This window comes from Trichosurus vulpecula, chromosome 9 (genome assembly GCF_011100635.1).
Source record: "Trichosurus vulpecula isolate mTriVul1 chromosome 9, mTriVul1.pri, whole genome shotgun sequence".
NCBI classification, from domain to species: Eukaryota; Metazoa; Chordata; class Mammalia; order Diprotodontia; family Phalangeridae; genus Trichosurus; species Trichosurus vulpecula.
Window position 1 is genome coordinate 171021317 of NC_050581.1, and position 18599 is coordinate 171039915.

The 18599-nt window shown below is 37.3% G+C and overlaps 1 protein-coding gene across 9 annotated transcripts in view; it reads left to right on the plus strand.

Annotated features, from left to right (window-relative positions):
* Positions 1–18599, plus strand: part of FOXP1 (forkhead box P1) — a 684912-nt gene that overhangs the window by 614823 nt on the left and 51490 nt on the right. For all 9 annotated transcript variants that reach the window (XM_036737503.1, XM_036737504.1, XM_036737498.1 and 6 more), the window contains one exon: positions 9240–9344. In XM_036737503.1, the coding sequence (XP_036593398.1) occupies positions 9240–9344 (105 nt within the window). The remainder of the gene's footprint in view (positions 1–9239; positions 9345–18599) is intronic.

Here is an 18599-nt window from a genome sequence, read left to right on the forward strand (position 1 = left end):
AAGGAAAATAACTTTAGCAGCTGTGTGGAGGATGGACTGGAATGGTGAGACAGTTGAGGCAGGAAGGCCAGTTAGGAGATCCTTGAAAATAGCTGTGGGAGCAGTTGGACCTAGGAGATGTAGGGTTAAAAATGGTGAGATTCAGCTACTGCTTGGATATGTGAGTTGAGAGAGATCAAGGAGTGGAGGAAAACATTGAAGTTATCAACCTTAGAGATTAGGAGAATGAAAAGTGGTACATATGTGCATATATTGAGAGAAAGGGGCCCAGCACTGACCTTTGGAGAGCATTACCTGTTAGAGGGCTTGATATGACTGAGAAGGAGCAATTAAACCCAGAGGAGGAGAATAAGGAAAGAGCAATTTTAGGAAAACCAAGAAAGAAGGAAGTATCCCGAAAATGAGGGTAGTCAAAAATGTCTACTGCTTTATGGAGATCAAGATAGATATGGACAGAGAAAGAATCATTGGCACTTGTGGTCAAGATCTTGTTGATAACTTTGAAGGGAGAAGAGTTCCAGTTCAAAATAGGCAAAGGAAGTCTCTAACCCTTTATGGCTCATAGGGTGGTGGTTTAGGAGAGGGAAGCGAACAAAGAGCCAGTGGTCCTTCAGTAATTTCATAGGGTGTCCAAGTGCAAATGGTATTCAACTACTGGATGGAGGGATAGATCGGGAAAGACTGCAATGCAGTGGCTTTGGGGTCTGAAGATTTGGGTTTGAACCTCCTCTCTGCCACTTACTCCAGGTGTGACTTTGGACAGTTCATTAAAGGTCCCTTACAGTTCTGTCTATATGCTTGGAATCCACTAAACACAGTTATTCAGTGACAAGATAATTGATTCATCCATTTTGTTGTATTCCATCTCAATTGAAATCACTGCAGCATCACAGCATTTTTATAGATGGCTGGGGAACTTCCAGACCTAGTCCAGACCCTCACCTTACAGATAAGGAAGCCTACAAGAAGCCTTTTATGGTTCTCCTTAACCTTAGTGCCTTCCCTCCATGATTTCTCTCTACTAGATCCTCTATGTATCTTGTTTCTACATAGTTGTGTGCATGTTGTCTCATGCCTTAGACTGAGAGCTCCTTCAGAGCAGGGAATGTTTTGTTGTGGTTACTATAGGGTTTTCTTGTTTTTTGTTTGTTTGTTTTCTTTCTTTGCTTAGCAAAGTGTCTGAAACATAGTAGGCATTTAATGTTTGTTGACTTGATCCAGATAGGCTAATTCATGTCCAAAATATTGATTCTTAGTCATTAAGAAAAAGCCAAATTATCATCAATGTGTTCTGTTCAAGTAGGCAGAGAAAACAGTATGTTTTATGGATAAAAATTAAAATGTGTATGGCACTCAATCAGTTAATGCTCGGCAGTCTGTAAAAGCCAAGACTTATCAGAGGATCATGATTTGTGAGAAGAAGCATGGCTTGGGTATAGCACTGGACTTGGAATCAGGAAAAACGGAATTTAAATTCTATCTCAGGTATTACATGTGTAACCCTGGGCAAGCCACTGAACCTCTCTGTACCTCAGTTTTGTTATTTATAAAATGAAGGAGTTGGACTCAGTGGCTTCTGAAATCCCTTTCAGATGGAAATTGATGATCCTATGATCCTATTTTAGGGATTGAAAGGACTTCACAGGCTCCTCGTTTTACAGAAGGATCTGAGACATAGAAAATGGACATGGTTTGCAGAGTCAGGTAGTCTCACAGAAGCAGAATCTGAATCCAGAGCCTCTGATTCCAAATCTGTTATTCTTGCTAGTGGACCATGCAGGCTCTCACTCCTGAAGGAGTTGCAGGGAGCTGCGTTTGCTGGATGCTCTTTGACCCCTTGTATTCATCTTTACTCATTTCAAAAGGTGTTTGTACATTAGTTATGCTTCCTATGGAGAACAATACACCGTACCTTAAGGGTGCCTTAGCAAAAACTGAAAAACAAAGAAAAAGGTTGTTCGCTAGTATTTGGAGGTTATTAGAAAATTACAGAGATTTTAAATCCATCAGTATAACATCTCAACTATAGCAAGATTAAATCCTGTATTTTGATGCGCATATATATGTGTATGTGTATATGTATATATGCATCCAAATAAAATCAAAATCAAAGAATCAATGTATATATACACATATACACATATATACATACATATAAAAATATGACAGTTGAAACTCTGAATTATTTAGCAGAGGTCAGTCTTCCTTACTGCATTTTCCAGCTATCTTTGACACCATCACTATTGCGGATCTCATGTATCTGTGAAAAAATTGCCATAGTAGAAGACAATATTAATGCAATTGTGCATTTCCATTCTTTAATAATTTAAATAATTAATAATTTAGAGACAAAGAGTAAAGACTTAAGCAGAGGCTAATTTGGGAAAGGAACCAAAGGGATTTAGGAAGTCTTAGAAGAAAAACCCAAGGTCTTTGGTAGAAGCTGGGAAAAATTCTCTAGTATATCAGTACATTTTATTGAAAGACAGAGGGGTGCTGAATTTGGAGTGGTTCTGTCACATATAACATGAAGGGCTCCTCACAGGTATTCTCCATGGGTCATTTGATACTTTGCTTCCACAGAGACAAATTAGACTTTGTGGCTGCTAGATCAGAAATCATTAAATACTATATATGTGACTATATGTATAGACTACTTTACAAAATATGATCAGCTATATATACTTACATAGTATTAATAAGTGAATTTAATGGTAGCCAAATGTTCCTTGTTTTGGTAGAGTGTAAAGATTGTGGGGCTCAGAGTCAGGAGAGTCCTGGGTTCAAATCCCACCTCCAAAACTTAGCTAGTTATGTGACTCTTATCTGTAAAATGGAGATAATGTCTATACCACCTACCTCATATAATAGTTATAACAATCAGATGACATATTGTATATGAAGCTCTCTGGAAACCTTTCTTTCAGTGATCGTATTTTCAAGCTCTAAAGGACACTGGAGGTCATCTAGTCCAGGGCTCAATTGTCTATATATATACATTTATCTTTTGCCTGTTAAGTGGCAGACACTGTACTTAGCACTAGGAATACAGATAAGGAAAAGAAAGACAGTTCCTCCCCTCAAGGAGCTGACTATCTACTGGGAGAAGACAATACTTAAAGGGGTACCCAGCTGCAGTAGGGGTATGCTGTGATATTCAGGGAGTCAGAACCAAGCAGAACCTCTGGTGGGAGATGAAGTGACTGGACATTCTGAGCCTTCATCTGAGGGATACTTTGTGGGGAGCTTTTTTACTCTACCCTCCAGCCCTCCAGTGGGGAGAGAGTCTAACTTAAGGGTACTGAGGAGGTGCGTAGTACAAAAGCTGAAGTAATCTCCATGATGAGAATGCTGGTGTTGAGTTTATCGTGGAGGAAGTATGTTAGTGGAGTTAAAACCAAATTGAGCATTCTTGAGGTTGTCACACATAGAGGAAGAATCTGACTTGGGACTTGAACCCAGGTCTTCTGGATCCAAGTCCAATTCCCTACCCTTTGCACCATTACCTCTCTGCCCAATACCCTCATTTTACCAATGAGGAAACTAAGACTGAGTGACATACCCAAGGTCAATCTGCAGAGAAAGGATTCTAACCCAGATCCTCTGAGTCAAAATCTAATACTGTGTAAGTTTCTTGTTATTAGTATTATTAGTGAACTTTTAGAATTTAATTATGAAGAGTCACTGATAAGAAACTTCTTTGGAAAATCTGGCTCTGGCTGACTGAATCATAGTTGACTTTCCCTGAAATTTTTTTTCTCCTAAACCAGGTAGGAGTGGGGAGGAATTTGGTAATTTCATCATTTGTGCTGTACATCTCACTTGCATTTGGTACTATATAGCATAGAACATTTTAATAAAAATTAATTGATAATTTTATTGGCTACTATAATTTTGTATGTCAGAAAATACTGTTCAGTTTTCTTTTAAAAGTATACAAGATATCCCCAAAGTCTATGCTATTAAGGTTGAAAACTTTGCTAGTTGTTTTTTTGCAATATGAAACACATTTTTGAATATAGCCCAAAATGGGGATTTGTTTTGCTTGATCATCCATATTTGTTACATGGATTTTGTTTTTCTTTTAAGTTGGAAGGTGGAGGGTGGTGGGGTGCAGGTGGGAGGATTATATGGATGGGAAAAAAAATCAATGCTCAATATTTGGACAAAATAAAATTTAAGTATATGTTACATCATTCTGTCTGCCTACACAGTAATTAAAAAGAAGAATCTAAATCGATATATATGGGAAGAAAAAACTTAAATGAGATGTTTCACCTTTGACCTCATCTTATACCTGTTTCTAATTTAAATTTTATTCTTTCTGGGTAAAAAATCATATTATAACTTTCCTTGTTTGGTTTTGGCATTGGTATTTTACACATAAGTGTTTAATGTTTACAGCTGCATTTTCAACTTCCACAAACATTAAGTGCATAGTACACAGTGTCCCCAAAATCTTGGCTCTTAAATCTTAAAACTGCACAGCTGTTTTTTTTTTCAGGGGTGGGGCGGGTCATGTCATTCTCTCCATATAACAGAAAACACTATGCTCAGTGCCAGGAAGAGAGAACATAGATTAAAGATCTGGAGCCTGCCCTCTGGAGGCTTACAATCTAGTGTGCTATGTCAGGGAGCTCTGATAAAATGAACAATTGCATTTTATATTACTTTTTAAAAAATCCTATATATAAGACATTTAATAAGGGCAGCTAGGTGGTGCAGTGAGTAGAGCACCAGCCCTGGAGTCAGGAGGACCTGAGTTCAAATGTGGCCTCAGACGCTTGACACACTTACTAGCTGTGTGACCTTGGGCAAGTCACTTAACCCCAATTGTCTCTGCCTTCCCCCCTCAAAAAAAAAAGACATTTAATAAAGTCTTGACCCCAAGTAAGGAAGTTAAACCTTTTGGCTAACATGTTAAATCTTGTCAAAACTAAATGTATCTTCGCCTCTCCCTGACTTTGGCAGTATTTCAGAAGTTGTACTTTTCACGTAATCAGCTACCCCTGAACAATTTAATGTTTCAGACTCAAACAAGCTTTTTTTACCATAGACACTCAGAGATTTACTTTCTAGCTATATTTTCCTGGACAAAAGTAGTTCTAAAACAATTCAAGGAAAATCCATCCTTTCATTCATTTTTTTCCCTTTCCTCTGTTGTCCCTTTTGTAGTATGTTAAAAGAAAGCAAGGCAACATAAAGTCTTGTTCCATTTTTTTAGATAGAATCATTTAAGAGCTCCCCTTCAGAGGTTCATCTGTCACTGTCTGCTAAAGCCTTGAATGAAATCAGAAAATTTGGGAAAATGAAATCTTTAACTTTCTAGGTAAATAGGATTTAGAAAAAATTAGTCCATTTTCTGGATCCCTGAATAACAATTGTGTTATTATTTGAAATTATTTTTTAAAAGTCCCAGTACCAACCTATCCTACTCCCACCCCTGACAAATCACTATTTAATAAGGATTTTTCTTTTGAGGGATACTTTTCATTTTTAAAAGGCAATCCAATTTGCATAATTAAAGACCCGTCTGACAACTAAGAGAAATATCTAAGATCAAAACCCATCCCCCAATAGAGGAGTGACCACCAAAGGATATGAACCAACAATTCTCAAAAGAACAGTTGGAAACTCTTAACAACCATGTGAAATAAGGTTTCAAATTTCTATTAATAAGGAAAGTATAAATCAAAATAAACCTAAGGGCTCGCTTCGCACCCCAAAATGTAGAAAATGCCAAAATATGGGTCCATGTTGGAAAGGGTGTAGAAAGACAAGCATTGTTGGTAGAGCTGGGATTTCAGTACAACCATTCTGGGAAGCAATTTGGAATCATTTAATTTAAAATTAAAAGAGATAATATTTGTAAAGTACTTTGCAAACTTTAAAGTTCTCTGTAAATGCTAGCAAAAAAAAAATAATAAAGTGGCTAAGATGGACATACTCTGTAACCCAGAAATTCTACTGCTATGTTCATATCCCAAGGAGGTCATTGACAATAAGGAAGCCCCCATCTATGCCAGGGTATTGTCATTAGTCTTTTTTTGTGTGGTAATGAAGAACTGGAAAGGAAGTCGATACTTATCAATTAGGAAATAGCTAAACAAATTGTGGTAAATGAGTTTAATGGAATATTAATGTGATGACTACAGAGAAGCTTATAAAGTCTTAGATGAACTGATACAGAGTGAAGTAAGCAGAGCCAAGAAAACAGTACAGACCAGAGGTGTCAAACCAGAGGCCCACAGAACTCTTGAGTATGGGCCAAGAAGTAGATTAGAATGTAATTGGAAAATGTTTAACAAAATAGAATAAAAATATGGTGCAACATATGTAAATTATCTAAGTCAATATGCAGCCCTTTTGATTTGAGTTTGACACTACAAGTATAGAAAATAGCTACATCAGTGTATATGGGAAAAAATAATCACAGAGTTGTCTGAGAGGGATGTTATGAAAGTATAAAGAATAAAATTGGCCTCAAAGGAGAAATATTGGAATATATCTTTCCTTGCTCCTTTTCAGAGATGAGGAGCTGCAGAGGTATGACATACTGCACTCATAGCATCAGATTTTTTTTTAATTTATGGATTAGTTTTGCTGACTCTATTTTTCTTTTTTAAAAATTTGCTACTGTAAGACATGACTCTCTGAGAGGTGAAAAGATACAGGGGAAAATTGAGGCAATGTATAAACCAAAGCTATCAATGAAATCAATTAAAAATAAACTTGTGCAGTGTAGGCATGTCCAGCACTTTTAGGCCTTTGTTAAGACTAGTCATCTCTATAAAGATTAGCTTTGTTAAAGCTGTGATGAGTTTTGATCTGTACCTACTGTGAAATGAAGGTGCCTCATCGAGCTATGAATAACATATTAGAACAATTTCTTATTCATTCTCTTGGATTTTTTACAATTAAATAAGTTAACAAAAAAAAAACCCTCACCTCCAAACACCATGTTAAATCATTTAAATTTAATTTTCAACTATAAATCTGACTGTACAGAACTCATATTGTTTTTTTTTTAAACAATCTCAGCTTAACAGTAGAAGCACAGTGGGATAAATAGAAAATTATATGCAATTTTGAACTATTGATATTAATTTTTTATCTTGATTAAATAGTTTAGCCTACTGATATTAAAAAAAGCCCTATGTTAACATTCTAGAGAGGGGTAAAAATAACGACAGTTGGTTAGACTTCAGCTAATGCTTGAAATAATTTCTTATTTAAAAAATGCACATTGAGATTATACCAGTATTACCCCAGTAATCTAATGGTCTTCAGTGGTCTTTTTTTTCTCCTTATTTCTCAGTAATCTAAAAGAGAATGTGGGTCTTCTCATCATATCCTTCTTTAGATTGGGGGCAAGATGTGGTAGCTTTCATTCCTCATGCTTAGTGAATTTGCCCCTCTTTTCAAATGTCTTCATAGTATCTCCTGGCTTTTGTAATGAATTTGTCCCAGTAGCCAAGTGAGTTGACCTCATCACCACTATTTCAGTCTTGCTTTGTGTGAAAAGCATCAGTGCCTTGGCATGCTGACTTTCTACACATTTTTTTCCCTTTCGTTCAGGAAATTGTTTTCTTACTTCAGGTACAGGGTCTCTTGTCAGTATCCTCAGATTATCCCGAAAATCTTGAAGCTTGTTAAAAGGCTGTAGGAAACAATGGATGTTATGCTGTAGTTTTTCTTACATTAAAAAAAAAAATCAAGTTCTCTGGTTGACTTTTACCATCTGCTCTGTATCGTGGATTAAATGCTTTCTTACAGTCATAAAAGAAGAACAAATCATATTTATGCATATATGCTTGAGAAATTGTTGAAATGGGTTTATGTAACATGTTGAATGTGACTATAATATAAAGGTCCCCATTTATCCCTGCTACCAGGAGGCTAAGCTGGTGGATTCTTTGACTTCCCCAGTTCTGAGCCATATTAAGGCTCAAGCCAACTCGGTTCCGTACTAGAGTTGACACCAATATGGTTAGCCCCCAAATGCTTAGCAGGCTGTCCTAAGGAGGGATGAACTGACTCAGGTTGAAGAGAAAACAAGTCAAAATTTCTGGGCAGACCAGAAATGAGATCAGGTCAATGAATGGCCGTTGTAACTCCAGCCTGGGCAAGATAGGGAGATCCAGTTTCCGAACAACAATAATAATAATACAGAGATTTGATGTGTATAGTCATAGCATAGTTATACTTCAAGATAAGGATATAGCAAGGCCAGTGGACCAAGCTACAGATAGGCTCCATGATCAAAGAAATGTACATGGAGAAAAAACATAGCTCTCAATGTTATTATTTTTTATATTGTATTTGATGGAATCTAAGGTTATGGAAACCAGTAAAAAAGTAATTCATTTGAAAGAAGTCTGAATGCAGAAATCTAATAGAGGAAAATATTTTAGAATAAGGTTCATCAGTGAGTGCAGCGGCTACATTTCCCTCAGCACCACATGGACTGGATCAAAGCATCTTATGACTTGGATCAGTGCAGCCAAATCATTACGTATTGATTGGAATCCTGCAGAAGGATTAACCCCTTAGCATTCATAAGAAAATTTCCTGTAACCCTTGGTTTGAGTAGTTTGAAAATTTGAACCTTCCTCTCAGTCTAAAAAGGCTAATAGTCCTCTCTGACCCACTGGTATTTCTCAGTTCTTTAATCGTACATTTGCCCATTGTATTGAATTCTGCATTGGAAAACATTTAGTGATACCGTTTGAGTATATGAAAGCCCCATGAGCATGCAGGAGAAGAAAGCAGCTTAATAATATGCTGTATAGAAAACCTAGTGTTAGGATATCAAAATTAAGTAGGGATTTCTTGAAGTTTTTGATTATTATATAAATTACAACATTTTCAGTTCTCGATATTTTAAGAATCTGCAGTTGTAAATGGACAGCTTTTCATCTGAATGAGGTTTAACTGAGAGTGTGTAATGTTAAGAAATTTCTCCTAAAAAAAAAATACCCACCGCGGCATTGAAAACCTGTCAGATGATTTTTGTATCAAGGTATACAGCCTTAAATTTTGCTATGTACATTTTCATACAACTTCACTGGACCATTTTTGAATAAAATGAAAATCATACGTGGGGGAATGATTTTTTCAAAGTTTAAAAAAAACAATAGTACAACTTATGTCATATGTTTGGTCCATTGTGTCTTTGCTGACTGGAATAATGTAGAGAAACAAGTTACATTCTTTTTCCTTGTCTTGGCTTCTTTCAGTTTATCCCATGAAGATCACCCCCATAGCCACCCACTCTATGGACATGGCGTATGCAAGTGGCCAGGATGTGAAGCAGTGTGTGAAGATTTCCAATCATTTCTAAAGTAAGAATGATTTTAGTCATTATCTACCTTTTACATAAGCATGCCCTCTCATTTTCTATGCTCTCCTTCATGAAAATGAATTTCAATAGAAGACAGAACCTCCCTACCCCCACCCCACCCCAGAGAATGTAAACTCATGAGGAAGAACCAGTGTTTGTGAGGCTGTGTCAGAAGTCTGTATATTCTAGTAGGAAGAGCAAAAGGCTAAAAGTTGGGAGACCTGAGTTTCAATATTGGCTCTGAACCCAATTAACTACTAAATCCTGGACAAGTTAGTTAGACTCCCTGCCTTAAGTTCTTCATGTGTTAAATTCATGTGGGGGACTAGACAGCCCCTGTAATTCCAGCTGTAACATTCTGTTCTAAGGTAATCTTTTTCCTCTTTTTTTCCATCATGCATCCATAATGAGCTCATATAATCAGAACTGACATAATTTAGAAAAAGAAGAAAGCCAGTAGCAATTTTTGTTTCTCCATTTTAGTGGACTTCAAAATTTCAATAAAGAGCTTCAGTATTTCCAACATTACCTATGAGTAGTTTTGTTGAATAAAATTTTTGCCTAATTAATGCTGGGGCATTTTGTGGGCTTTTGTTGTTGTTGTTTGTTCTTTCATTTGCTTTGGTTTGGTCCAGTCTTGTGATTTCACTTATGAGGAAATGTCCTCAACCAATATAGATCAAAATATCACTTCAGTTTGGTACAATTAACTGATAGAATTTTGGCCAAAGACTTTATCTTTACATGTCAATGTTTTTTTTTTTGTTTTGTTTTGTTTTTTTTTTTACAAAATACAAAGAAGTATCTTTGCCATGAAATGCCCTCAGCCCCATTCTCTTTTTGCACAATTCATATTGAATTGACTGTTTGAGGTGTTCTAAAACGTTGCTTTCCCCTTTGTATGAGAATTGTAGTAAATTTCAGTAATTAACTTTTGAGATATGGTTAATTTCTCTTAGCTGTAGTCCAAGCCCATCAGGGCTGTATCTTACTAGCATTAACTAGAAACTTTGCCTCCTATTCTTTTCAATTCCAAAATGCGTTTATGTAAATCATTCAACATAGACTATAATACACACACACACACACAGAGCGAGGGATTCAGTTTAAACACAACACTATACAAAGTCATTCCTTATCCCCCCAACTACTAGATTCCTTTTACCCTACAGGATTTGTTTTTCATTTCTTCCGTACCCACTTGTACATGTACATGTTTTCTCCTTGGAAGAATTAAGCTCCTTGAGGGCAGGGATTATTTCCATTTGTCTTTGAATCCCCAGGGCCAATCTGTGGTATCTAGTGCTTAATAAATGTTTTTAAATTGATTTATTCATTCAGTGTTCAGTGCTAATAGGCTGTGGTTGAGCTGATAGATGATGATGCTGGAGATGCTTCAGGTCTTCATGGCTGGATCTCAGATTTCTTCTACTCCTACTCTGTACTGTAGTAGAGACCCTTCATTGTCTCTGGTGATGAGCCTCCCCAAACTTCACTAGACTGATCTGCCTGCAGTTGATACTCAGTCTCTGGGGCTATACTCTTAAGTTTTTCCAGCTAAATAGTTGGAGTACCTGCTAGAGCTGGCATCCCACTTGGCAAAACCATATTGACCAGATTCACCGCCATAACCCTAGGGGACTTCAGAGCGGGACTTTAGTATCATACTTCAGACAGAAAGATTTGAGTCCAGCTTCTGACACCCAACAGCTGTCTAACCTCTCAATGGTTTAGGCAGCCATTTATAACTATTACTTGGTAGAGTAGGTGCCGTACTGCATTGGCAGATGAAGTTTCCTTATCCTGGAGTGTCTCTCTGGCAGCGAAATCATAGGTCGGATCCTATCCCCATGAATAAAGGCCAAGTACCAGCCAATCTTTGCTCCCCTTAGAGATGACATCCTCTCCCTGCTTAAGATCACAGAGGGAGCAAATAGGTAGTTCACATAACCAAATATTTGTCACTCTAATACTTATAATGTAAAACTGATCTCTAATCTCCATTTTAGTGGACTTCAGATTTTTAATAAAGACTCCCTTCAACATTTCCAACATTACCTATGAGCAGCGGTGTTGAATAAAATTTTTGCCTAATTAATGCTGGGGCATTTTGTGGGTTTTTTTTTGTTGCTGCCATTGTTTCATTTGCTTTGGTTTGGTCCAGTCTTGTGATTTCACTTATGAAGGAAACTTGCCATGAGGAAATGTCCTCAACCTATAATATAGTTCAATGTATATTCTTCATTTTCGTCTTAAGAGAGTTTTCTGGTATACTTTGAAACTAAATGATGTCCCCGGGGGCCATACAAACAGTATAAGTCAGAGGCTAGACTTGAACTCGGGTCTTCCTGATTCTGAGGTTAGTTTACTCTGCTACCCCATGATGCCTTTCTATTTTTATACTTTATTAACATGCTGAAAAAGAGTCAGTGCTGCATGTGCGGTTCTTTTTTCTTTTCAGATTAAGTAGCTAAAGTGTATTTTTTGTTTTTATGAACAGTAGACATTTACCCAGTTGAACCTGGGCTACGAAGTTCCACTTTCTTTTTTTATGATTACTCAAACCAAAATGAATGTACATATTTCAGTATTTTGTACCTTTTAATACAAGAGTCCTTAACTTTTTCTGTGTCATAGACCCCTTTGGCAAAGCCTATAGATCCCTTCTCAGAATCATGTTTCAAATACTTTAAACAAACACATACCATCACAAAAGAAATCAGTGATGTGGAAAGTTATCATTTTTTTTTAAATTCATGGACCTTAGGTTAAGAAGCCTTATTTTAATAGCTTCATAGATGAATTCTTGATTAGATATTATGCACAATACCAGTTGTCTGTATTTTATAGCTCCTCAAGCTTTACAAAGTTCTTTCCTCCCAACAATCCTGTTAATTATTGTTGGACCTGCTTTACCATTGAGAAAGCTGAGGCCCACAGTGGCTCCCTGAGTTACTCACTTCGGAAGAGTACGGGCTGGGATTCCAACCCAAGGCTTCTAAATATAAAACCAGAACTTCTTAAGCATGAGACAGAGACTCAAGATGTTCTTACACATTAATATTCAGTAACTCTGATAATATTTTAAATTGAAGAATGGTCTTTTCCAGTCATTTGATTCTGTTTAATGTCCTTTTATAAATTCGCTTATAATAGAATATTTTTGGTTTGAGTCTTTGGTTTGAGTTGTTTTTTCCCCTTCAACTATTCATCTAATTGTATTCTTATAAAATGGAAAAATTTGGCACAGATCAGTCTTGAATTCCTGAATTTTCTCCAGGTTGTATTACTATGAGGTTGTTCGGCTTTAATCACAGCAAGTTCTTACCTTTATATAAAAGTTTTCTCCTTTTTTTGTTAATGACCGATCCACACCCATAATGTGCTTTACAAGAGTTTTGTGTTTTAGACAGGATAAGATGTCTTCCTCATCATCCTTGAATATGGGAGTTTTCCGAGCAGAAGAAAGGAGACGGCTTTTGCCATTTGCCTTTTGTGTGACGGTACAGGGGTGGGGAGCCTGCAGCCTCCAGGCCACACGTGGCCCTCTAGGTCTTCAAGTCTAGCCCTTTGACTGAATCCAAACTTCGCAGAACAGATCCCCTTAGTAAAAGGATTTGTTCTGTAAAATTTGGACTCAGTCAAAAGGCCACACCCAAGGACCTAGGAGGCCACACGTAGCCTCGAGACCACAGGTTTCATTAGGCCTTAATGGTGTCAGTGCGCTGTGCCCATCTTGTTTGCTAGGTGGACTGGTTCTCAGGGAATTCTTTAGTGGTAACTAATATAAAATATCAGGGAAAGATTTCTGATACCACTTTCTGCTTTGAAGCCCATCTGGGGAACATCACAACTGATGCTAACCATCCTGCTGAGGTGAACATAGTAGTCCCCTGCAGAGGTGTTTTTTGTTTGTTTTTTTTTTAAAGAAGTGATTGCTGTAGGGGTGCCCAGGATGTGATGAACATTGTATTAAAAGTTCTTTGAATGCCTAGAAATGCTTCATAATTTGGCTTAAAAAGCCGGTTTAATGGACAGATCAGTGGCTATCTGCTCTAACTCATAAGCAGAAGGAACCACCACTCTGTATCCCACAAGCAGTAGCCCAACCTCTGGCCAAAGACTCCAGGGAGGGGAGCCCCACCACCTTTTTAGGCAATCATTTTGGATAGCTCTAATGGTTAGGAAGTTTTTCCTGGCTTCCAGCCAAAATTGCCCTCTTTGCAACTTCTACATTGCTGCTGGGTCTTCCACAAGACAGCTCTCCAAATACTTGAAGACGGGTATCATATCCACCTGGAGTCTTCTTGTGTTCAGCCTAAACATCCAGAATTTCTGTCGCTGGTCCTCATAGAACATAGGCTTCAGGCCCTTCACCATTTGCCCTCCTCTGGACTTTCTCTAGCTTATCGATTTCTTTCTTCAACCAAGGTGTCCAGAATTCAGTGCAATACAGAGAAAGACTGATGAGGACCGAGCACAGGAAGACCATCACCTCTTTATTCCTCTCTTAATGCAACCCCAGATCACATTCTGTTCTTGAGCTGGCTAAATCACACTGTGGTCTCAGTGAGCTTGCAGGACACTAAAACTGCCAGATCTTTTTCAAAACCATTACTGCCTAATCGGGTGTCTGCAGTCATGTACTTGTGAAGGTCGTTTTTTTTCTTTTTGCACCCTACTGGAAGAATTTGCATTTATTCTTACTCATAAGTTTCATTTTGTTAAAATCATCCCTCTACCCTTTAATGATCCCTTTTGGAGCCTGACTGTCATCCTGTGTGTTAGCTATCTCTCCCAGCTTTGTGTTACCTGCAGATTGTATGAGGAAGCCATCTATGCCTTTAACCAAGCCACTGATCCCAGTGGTTTTTAGCCTTGGTCTGGCCTTTATGACTCATTACTCCAGTAGAAAATAAGCTTCAGTATGGGGACTGGCTTGTTTTTTTGTCTTTATATTCCCCAGCAGGATGCACAGTGACTGGCATTTGGGATGAGATGGGAAGTGGGGGTGGAATGGAGAATGCCTGACATGATTTTCACTGGTGTAGTCTCCATTAAGCCACATGTGCAATGCTCCACTGCTTAGTCTTAAAGTAAGAATTTATGCAACTTGCCCAGGATTGCACAACCAGTATGTGTCAGAAGCAGTTCTTGAATCCGGGTCTTTCAGCTGCATGGCCAGCTTGCCAGCCATACCATGGGCAAGGCACACAGTGGTCTTTAATAGTTACCTGTTAAACCAAATAAATGTATTTTTCTCTTTAACCCATTTGCTTCTAAAATGGCCTCATTTCTCCTTCCCTTTTACACATACTTCCTGACCCCGAGTTCTTACTTTCTGGAAGACAGTAAATTTTGATTTTCTTAGATATCTAACCCTTGCCTTTCTCTGACCTCTAGAAGTGAAAGCAGAGAGTCCCCCATCCCCTTTTCCAAGAAAAGAATATTTAAAGAGCAAAGAAAGCACCTTTAGGTTTTTAGACGTCAGAGGAATGGGTGTTCATCAAGTATAATACTGAAGTGTATTTGTTAAAAGTATGTTTAGTGGAAAATCCCACCATTGATTGTATGTAGTCTTAACAATTAGCTTTGGAAGCCATAAAATCAGAGTTTGTTAAGCCTTTGCTTATCTCATTTGTATTTCATTCCATGTTTTGTTAAAACCCCATATTTATTCATATATGTACACATACATGTACATATATGCACATATTTACATATGTGTATGTATGCATATGTGTGTATGCATATACATACACATATGTATACACATATTATTGATTTTTACATGTTGGGCAGCTAGGTGGCACAGTGGATAGAGTTCTAGGCCTGGAGACAGGAAGACGCATCATCTTGATTTCAAATCTGGCCTCAGATACTTACTAGCTGTGTGGCCCTAGGCAAGTCACTTAATGCTGTTTGCCTCAGTGGTCTCATCTGTAAAATGAACTGGAGAAGGAAATGGCAAACCACTCCAGTAGCTTTGCCAAGAAAACTGCAAATGGAGTCAGGAAGAGTCAGACATAACTGAAACAGCTGAACAGCAATGGCAACGTAGTTATTCATTTATTTGTGGGCCACGAGTGAAGGGATCTGCCAGGAGAAACCATAGGTGAGTCGCAGTTTCCTTTTTTTTTTTTTTGAGCAGCCTCTACACAGCCATTTTAATTTTCAGCCTGAGTAGCAAAGTGATTTGGCTTGGTAGCTCTTCTCCAAGCTTACTACCACTCTTGCTAGTAAAATGGAGTTGTTAAAGTGACCCTTGGTAAGTTATTTAGAATGAAAGTCTCTGCCAGTAAAATGCCACCGTTAAAAAGGAGGAAGGGAGAGAGTAAGCAGGGGAAGAAAATAGTATTCCCAGGTCTAAAAAATATGGTTCATTTTTCCCCTCCTGAGGAAGAAATATCATAACTGTTGGTAAATCAAAAACAGAGATTTGACACTCTTCTGTGATCATTCTGTAGTGTTTGTTCCTAAGGTGAGTTACAGCACAGGGCCCTTGATTTCAAAGATAAATACTGTACAAATAACAATCCTGGTTGTCTTTCACTCACAGCCAACGGGAGGATACTTATCAGAACCAGCACATACGTAGTCTAGCGTGCTTACTATTTCCCTATTTCTCTTCAAAACAAGTTGCATTTTAGTGTGTTTTTTTTTCAAATCCGTCAACCATGCTTTATCATGTGATGGTTGTATCAGTTAGAGCTAACTGCTATCAGCAGGTGCCTGCTAACTCTCATGAAACAGTTATGTACTCCACTGCATGGAATACTCAGTTAACATAAAAACAAAAACAAGTCCATTGGCACCACTGTGGCATGAAGAACTTTAGCCATATTCCCTTCCTGTTTCCTGTTCTCAGGCTGAACTTCCTCCCCATCTCCCCAATATCAAAGAGAACCTAAAACATCAAAAATGTTGCTGGATTTAGGCTTAAAATTTTTCTTTTGGAAGAATGTACAACCAACTGCTTTGGGAAGGTTGAGAATATATTTGTGGCATATTTTTCTGTTTAACATTATAGAGTAAGATAGGACTCAGGTCTCACTTCCCATAAATATCAGGTGTTATTATTCCATAAAATGTATGTTTTCTCCAGTTTTCCTATGAAGAAGAAATGAAACAGATTTTACACTAAGAAATGGAAAGTTAGAAATTCCATCTCTTATGAGGAATGGGGAAATTTGAGCCATTTCTAATGTTGGAAAAAAAAAGCTGGGATTATATCCATGTTTTGAGCACAAAATTGTACATTGAAGTTTGGCTACTTAATTACTCATTTTGTCTTCATATGGCCAGTTTTTATATTGAACCATAGTCACCTGTAAGATTTTCATTCTCTAATAGGGGACAGCTGAATAAACCTTGATAAACGACCATTTGCCCTTTTAGAGAGAGAGAGAGAGAGAGAGAGAGAGAGAGAGAGAGAGAGAGCTGTGAATGGTATTGGGAGCTTCATCAGTAATTGGGCTTCTTGTGAATTTAACTTTAAGAAACCAAACAGTTTAATGGGAAAGAAAGGAGTAAGTGCATTCTGTCATGTTTTCACAAGTGTTTTTATCATGGTCACATCTTGTTTACCTTAGTTGCCTGCCTAAAACTACTTGGAACATGTTAAGAAAACATTTCAAGAAAGCCTCTACAAAGAGGCTTTTGTTGAGCTGCAACTGTGAGTCTACACAGCTCACAAAGGTGTTAACTTTCAACCCCTTAAGCACTTCCACATGAAATTCCAGCAACGGTGTTTGTGGTTTTGGAAAAACAAAGTATATGTTAAAGAAACCAGGTATATGCTAATACATGTTGAAGTAGGCCGGAAATCATAAATTGTTTCAGACCCATTAATTGCTATCATTTGCATGTCAGAATGTGCTGCAGTAAAATTGCCTAACTGTACAACATACTTTTGACCAAATAAAGAGGTCCAAAAACAACTTACATGCACACATCCATACACATAATACCATTATGTGTGTGTGCATATAGCTAGATGTGTACATACATATCCATAAGCAAAGGGAATGTCATTATACACATATGCAAAACCTAATGTTAAAATCAAAATATTTTGGGGTGACACATTTCATATTGTAGGTAACAGATGATAGCAAGGTATTTTTGCATCATAGAATTGGTTTAAAATTATAATACATGATGATTCAAGATCAGAATCTGACCAGATTTACTGTTTGGGGTAGTGGCTTAAAATCTGGACCCTGTTGATTTTTTTTCTTTTTTTTTGCTCAGCACCCTTATTAACCTTTCTGATACTGTTCAGGAGTTCAAGACCTTTCCAGGAGTTTGTTTTTTTGAGGTCAGTGGCCTAAATACCACAGTGCCCTCTAGTGATAAATAGAAAATTAGAGGGGAAAGTTTTCTGTGAGTGTCCCAAACGTGACCAAAATGATTTTGTTTATAAGCAGGTGAGTGATATTTGAGTCTTTTCCACAAAGGTGTCTTAGAAATGTATATGGAATTTTAACACCATTTTAGTTAATCCTTATGTTTAGACCTTTTTTAAAAAATCCATTTGAACAGTTTGTTCTTTTATGTATAGTCATACCCTCTATAATGTGGAGTATGGTTCTATTGTTCTTTCTAGAGTTGTATTTTTTTAAAAATTCTATTAGTTTAGGTGTTTCATGTGACATTTCCGGTGTGTAATTAGAAGGCCTTACTTAAAAGACAGAGATCATCTTTGTTTCATACTTTTATTGACACTGTCTACCCTATTATGGCTATGTCTAAATGGTAAAATTTATTATTAGCAATAGTGTCACAAAAGTCTGAGACAGCGATTTTCCTTTCAATAAAAGTAGTTAAAAACCTTTTAGAAAATCCATAATTTTGATTGCTGGTACTTCATAAATGTATAACTGGTACTTTTTAGCTGTCTCTTTAGGGAAAAATGAGTTTTATCACCTGCAGTACCTGGGTTAATGAAATTGTGTGCTGGAATTTAGCCAGGATGAAAGATGAGATCATTCGGTAGCACTAATATTGGCAACAGGTCCCATAAAAAGCTTTGTCTCTTTAGCGAAGTGTCATTAGTTATTTTTCATTATTATTATTATTGGTATTATTATTATTCTAATACTTAAATAGAGGGCTTAAGTTAGTTGCCATATTCAAAGTTTCTGTGCTGCTCAGATTCTCATTTGGTGGAACATCTAAAACCCAGTGATTTGAAAACTTTAACAAAGCCAAAAGAAACACAGAAATGTCCATCAGTGCCTAGTAGAAGAATTTA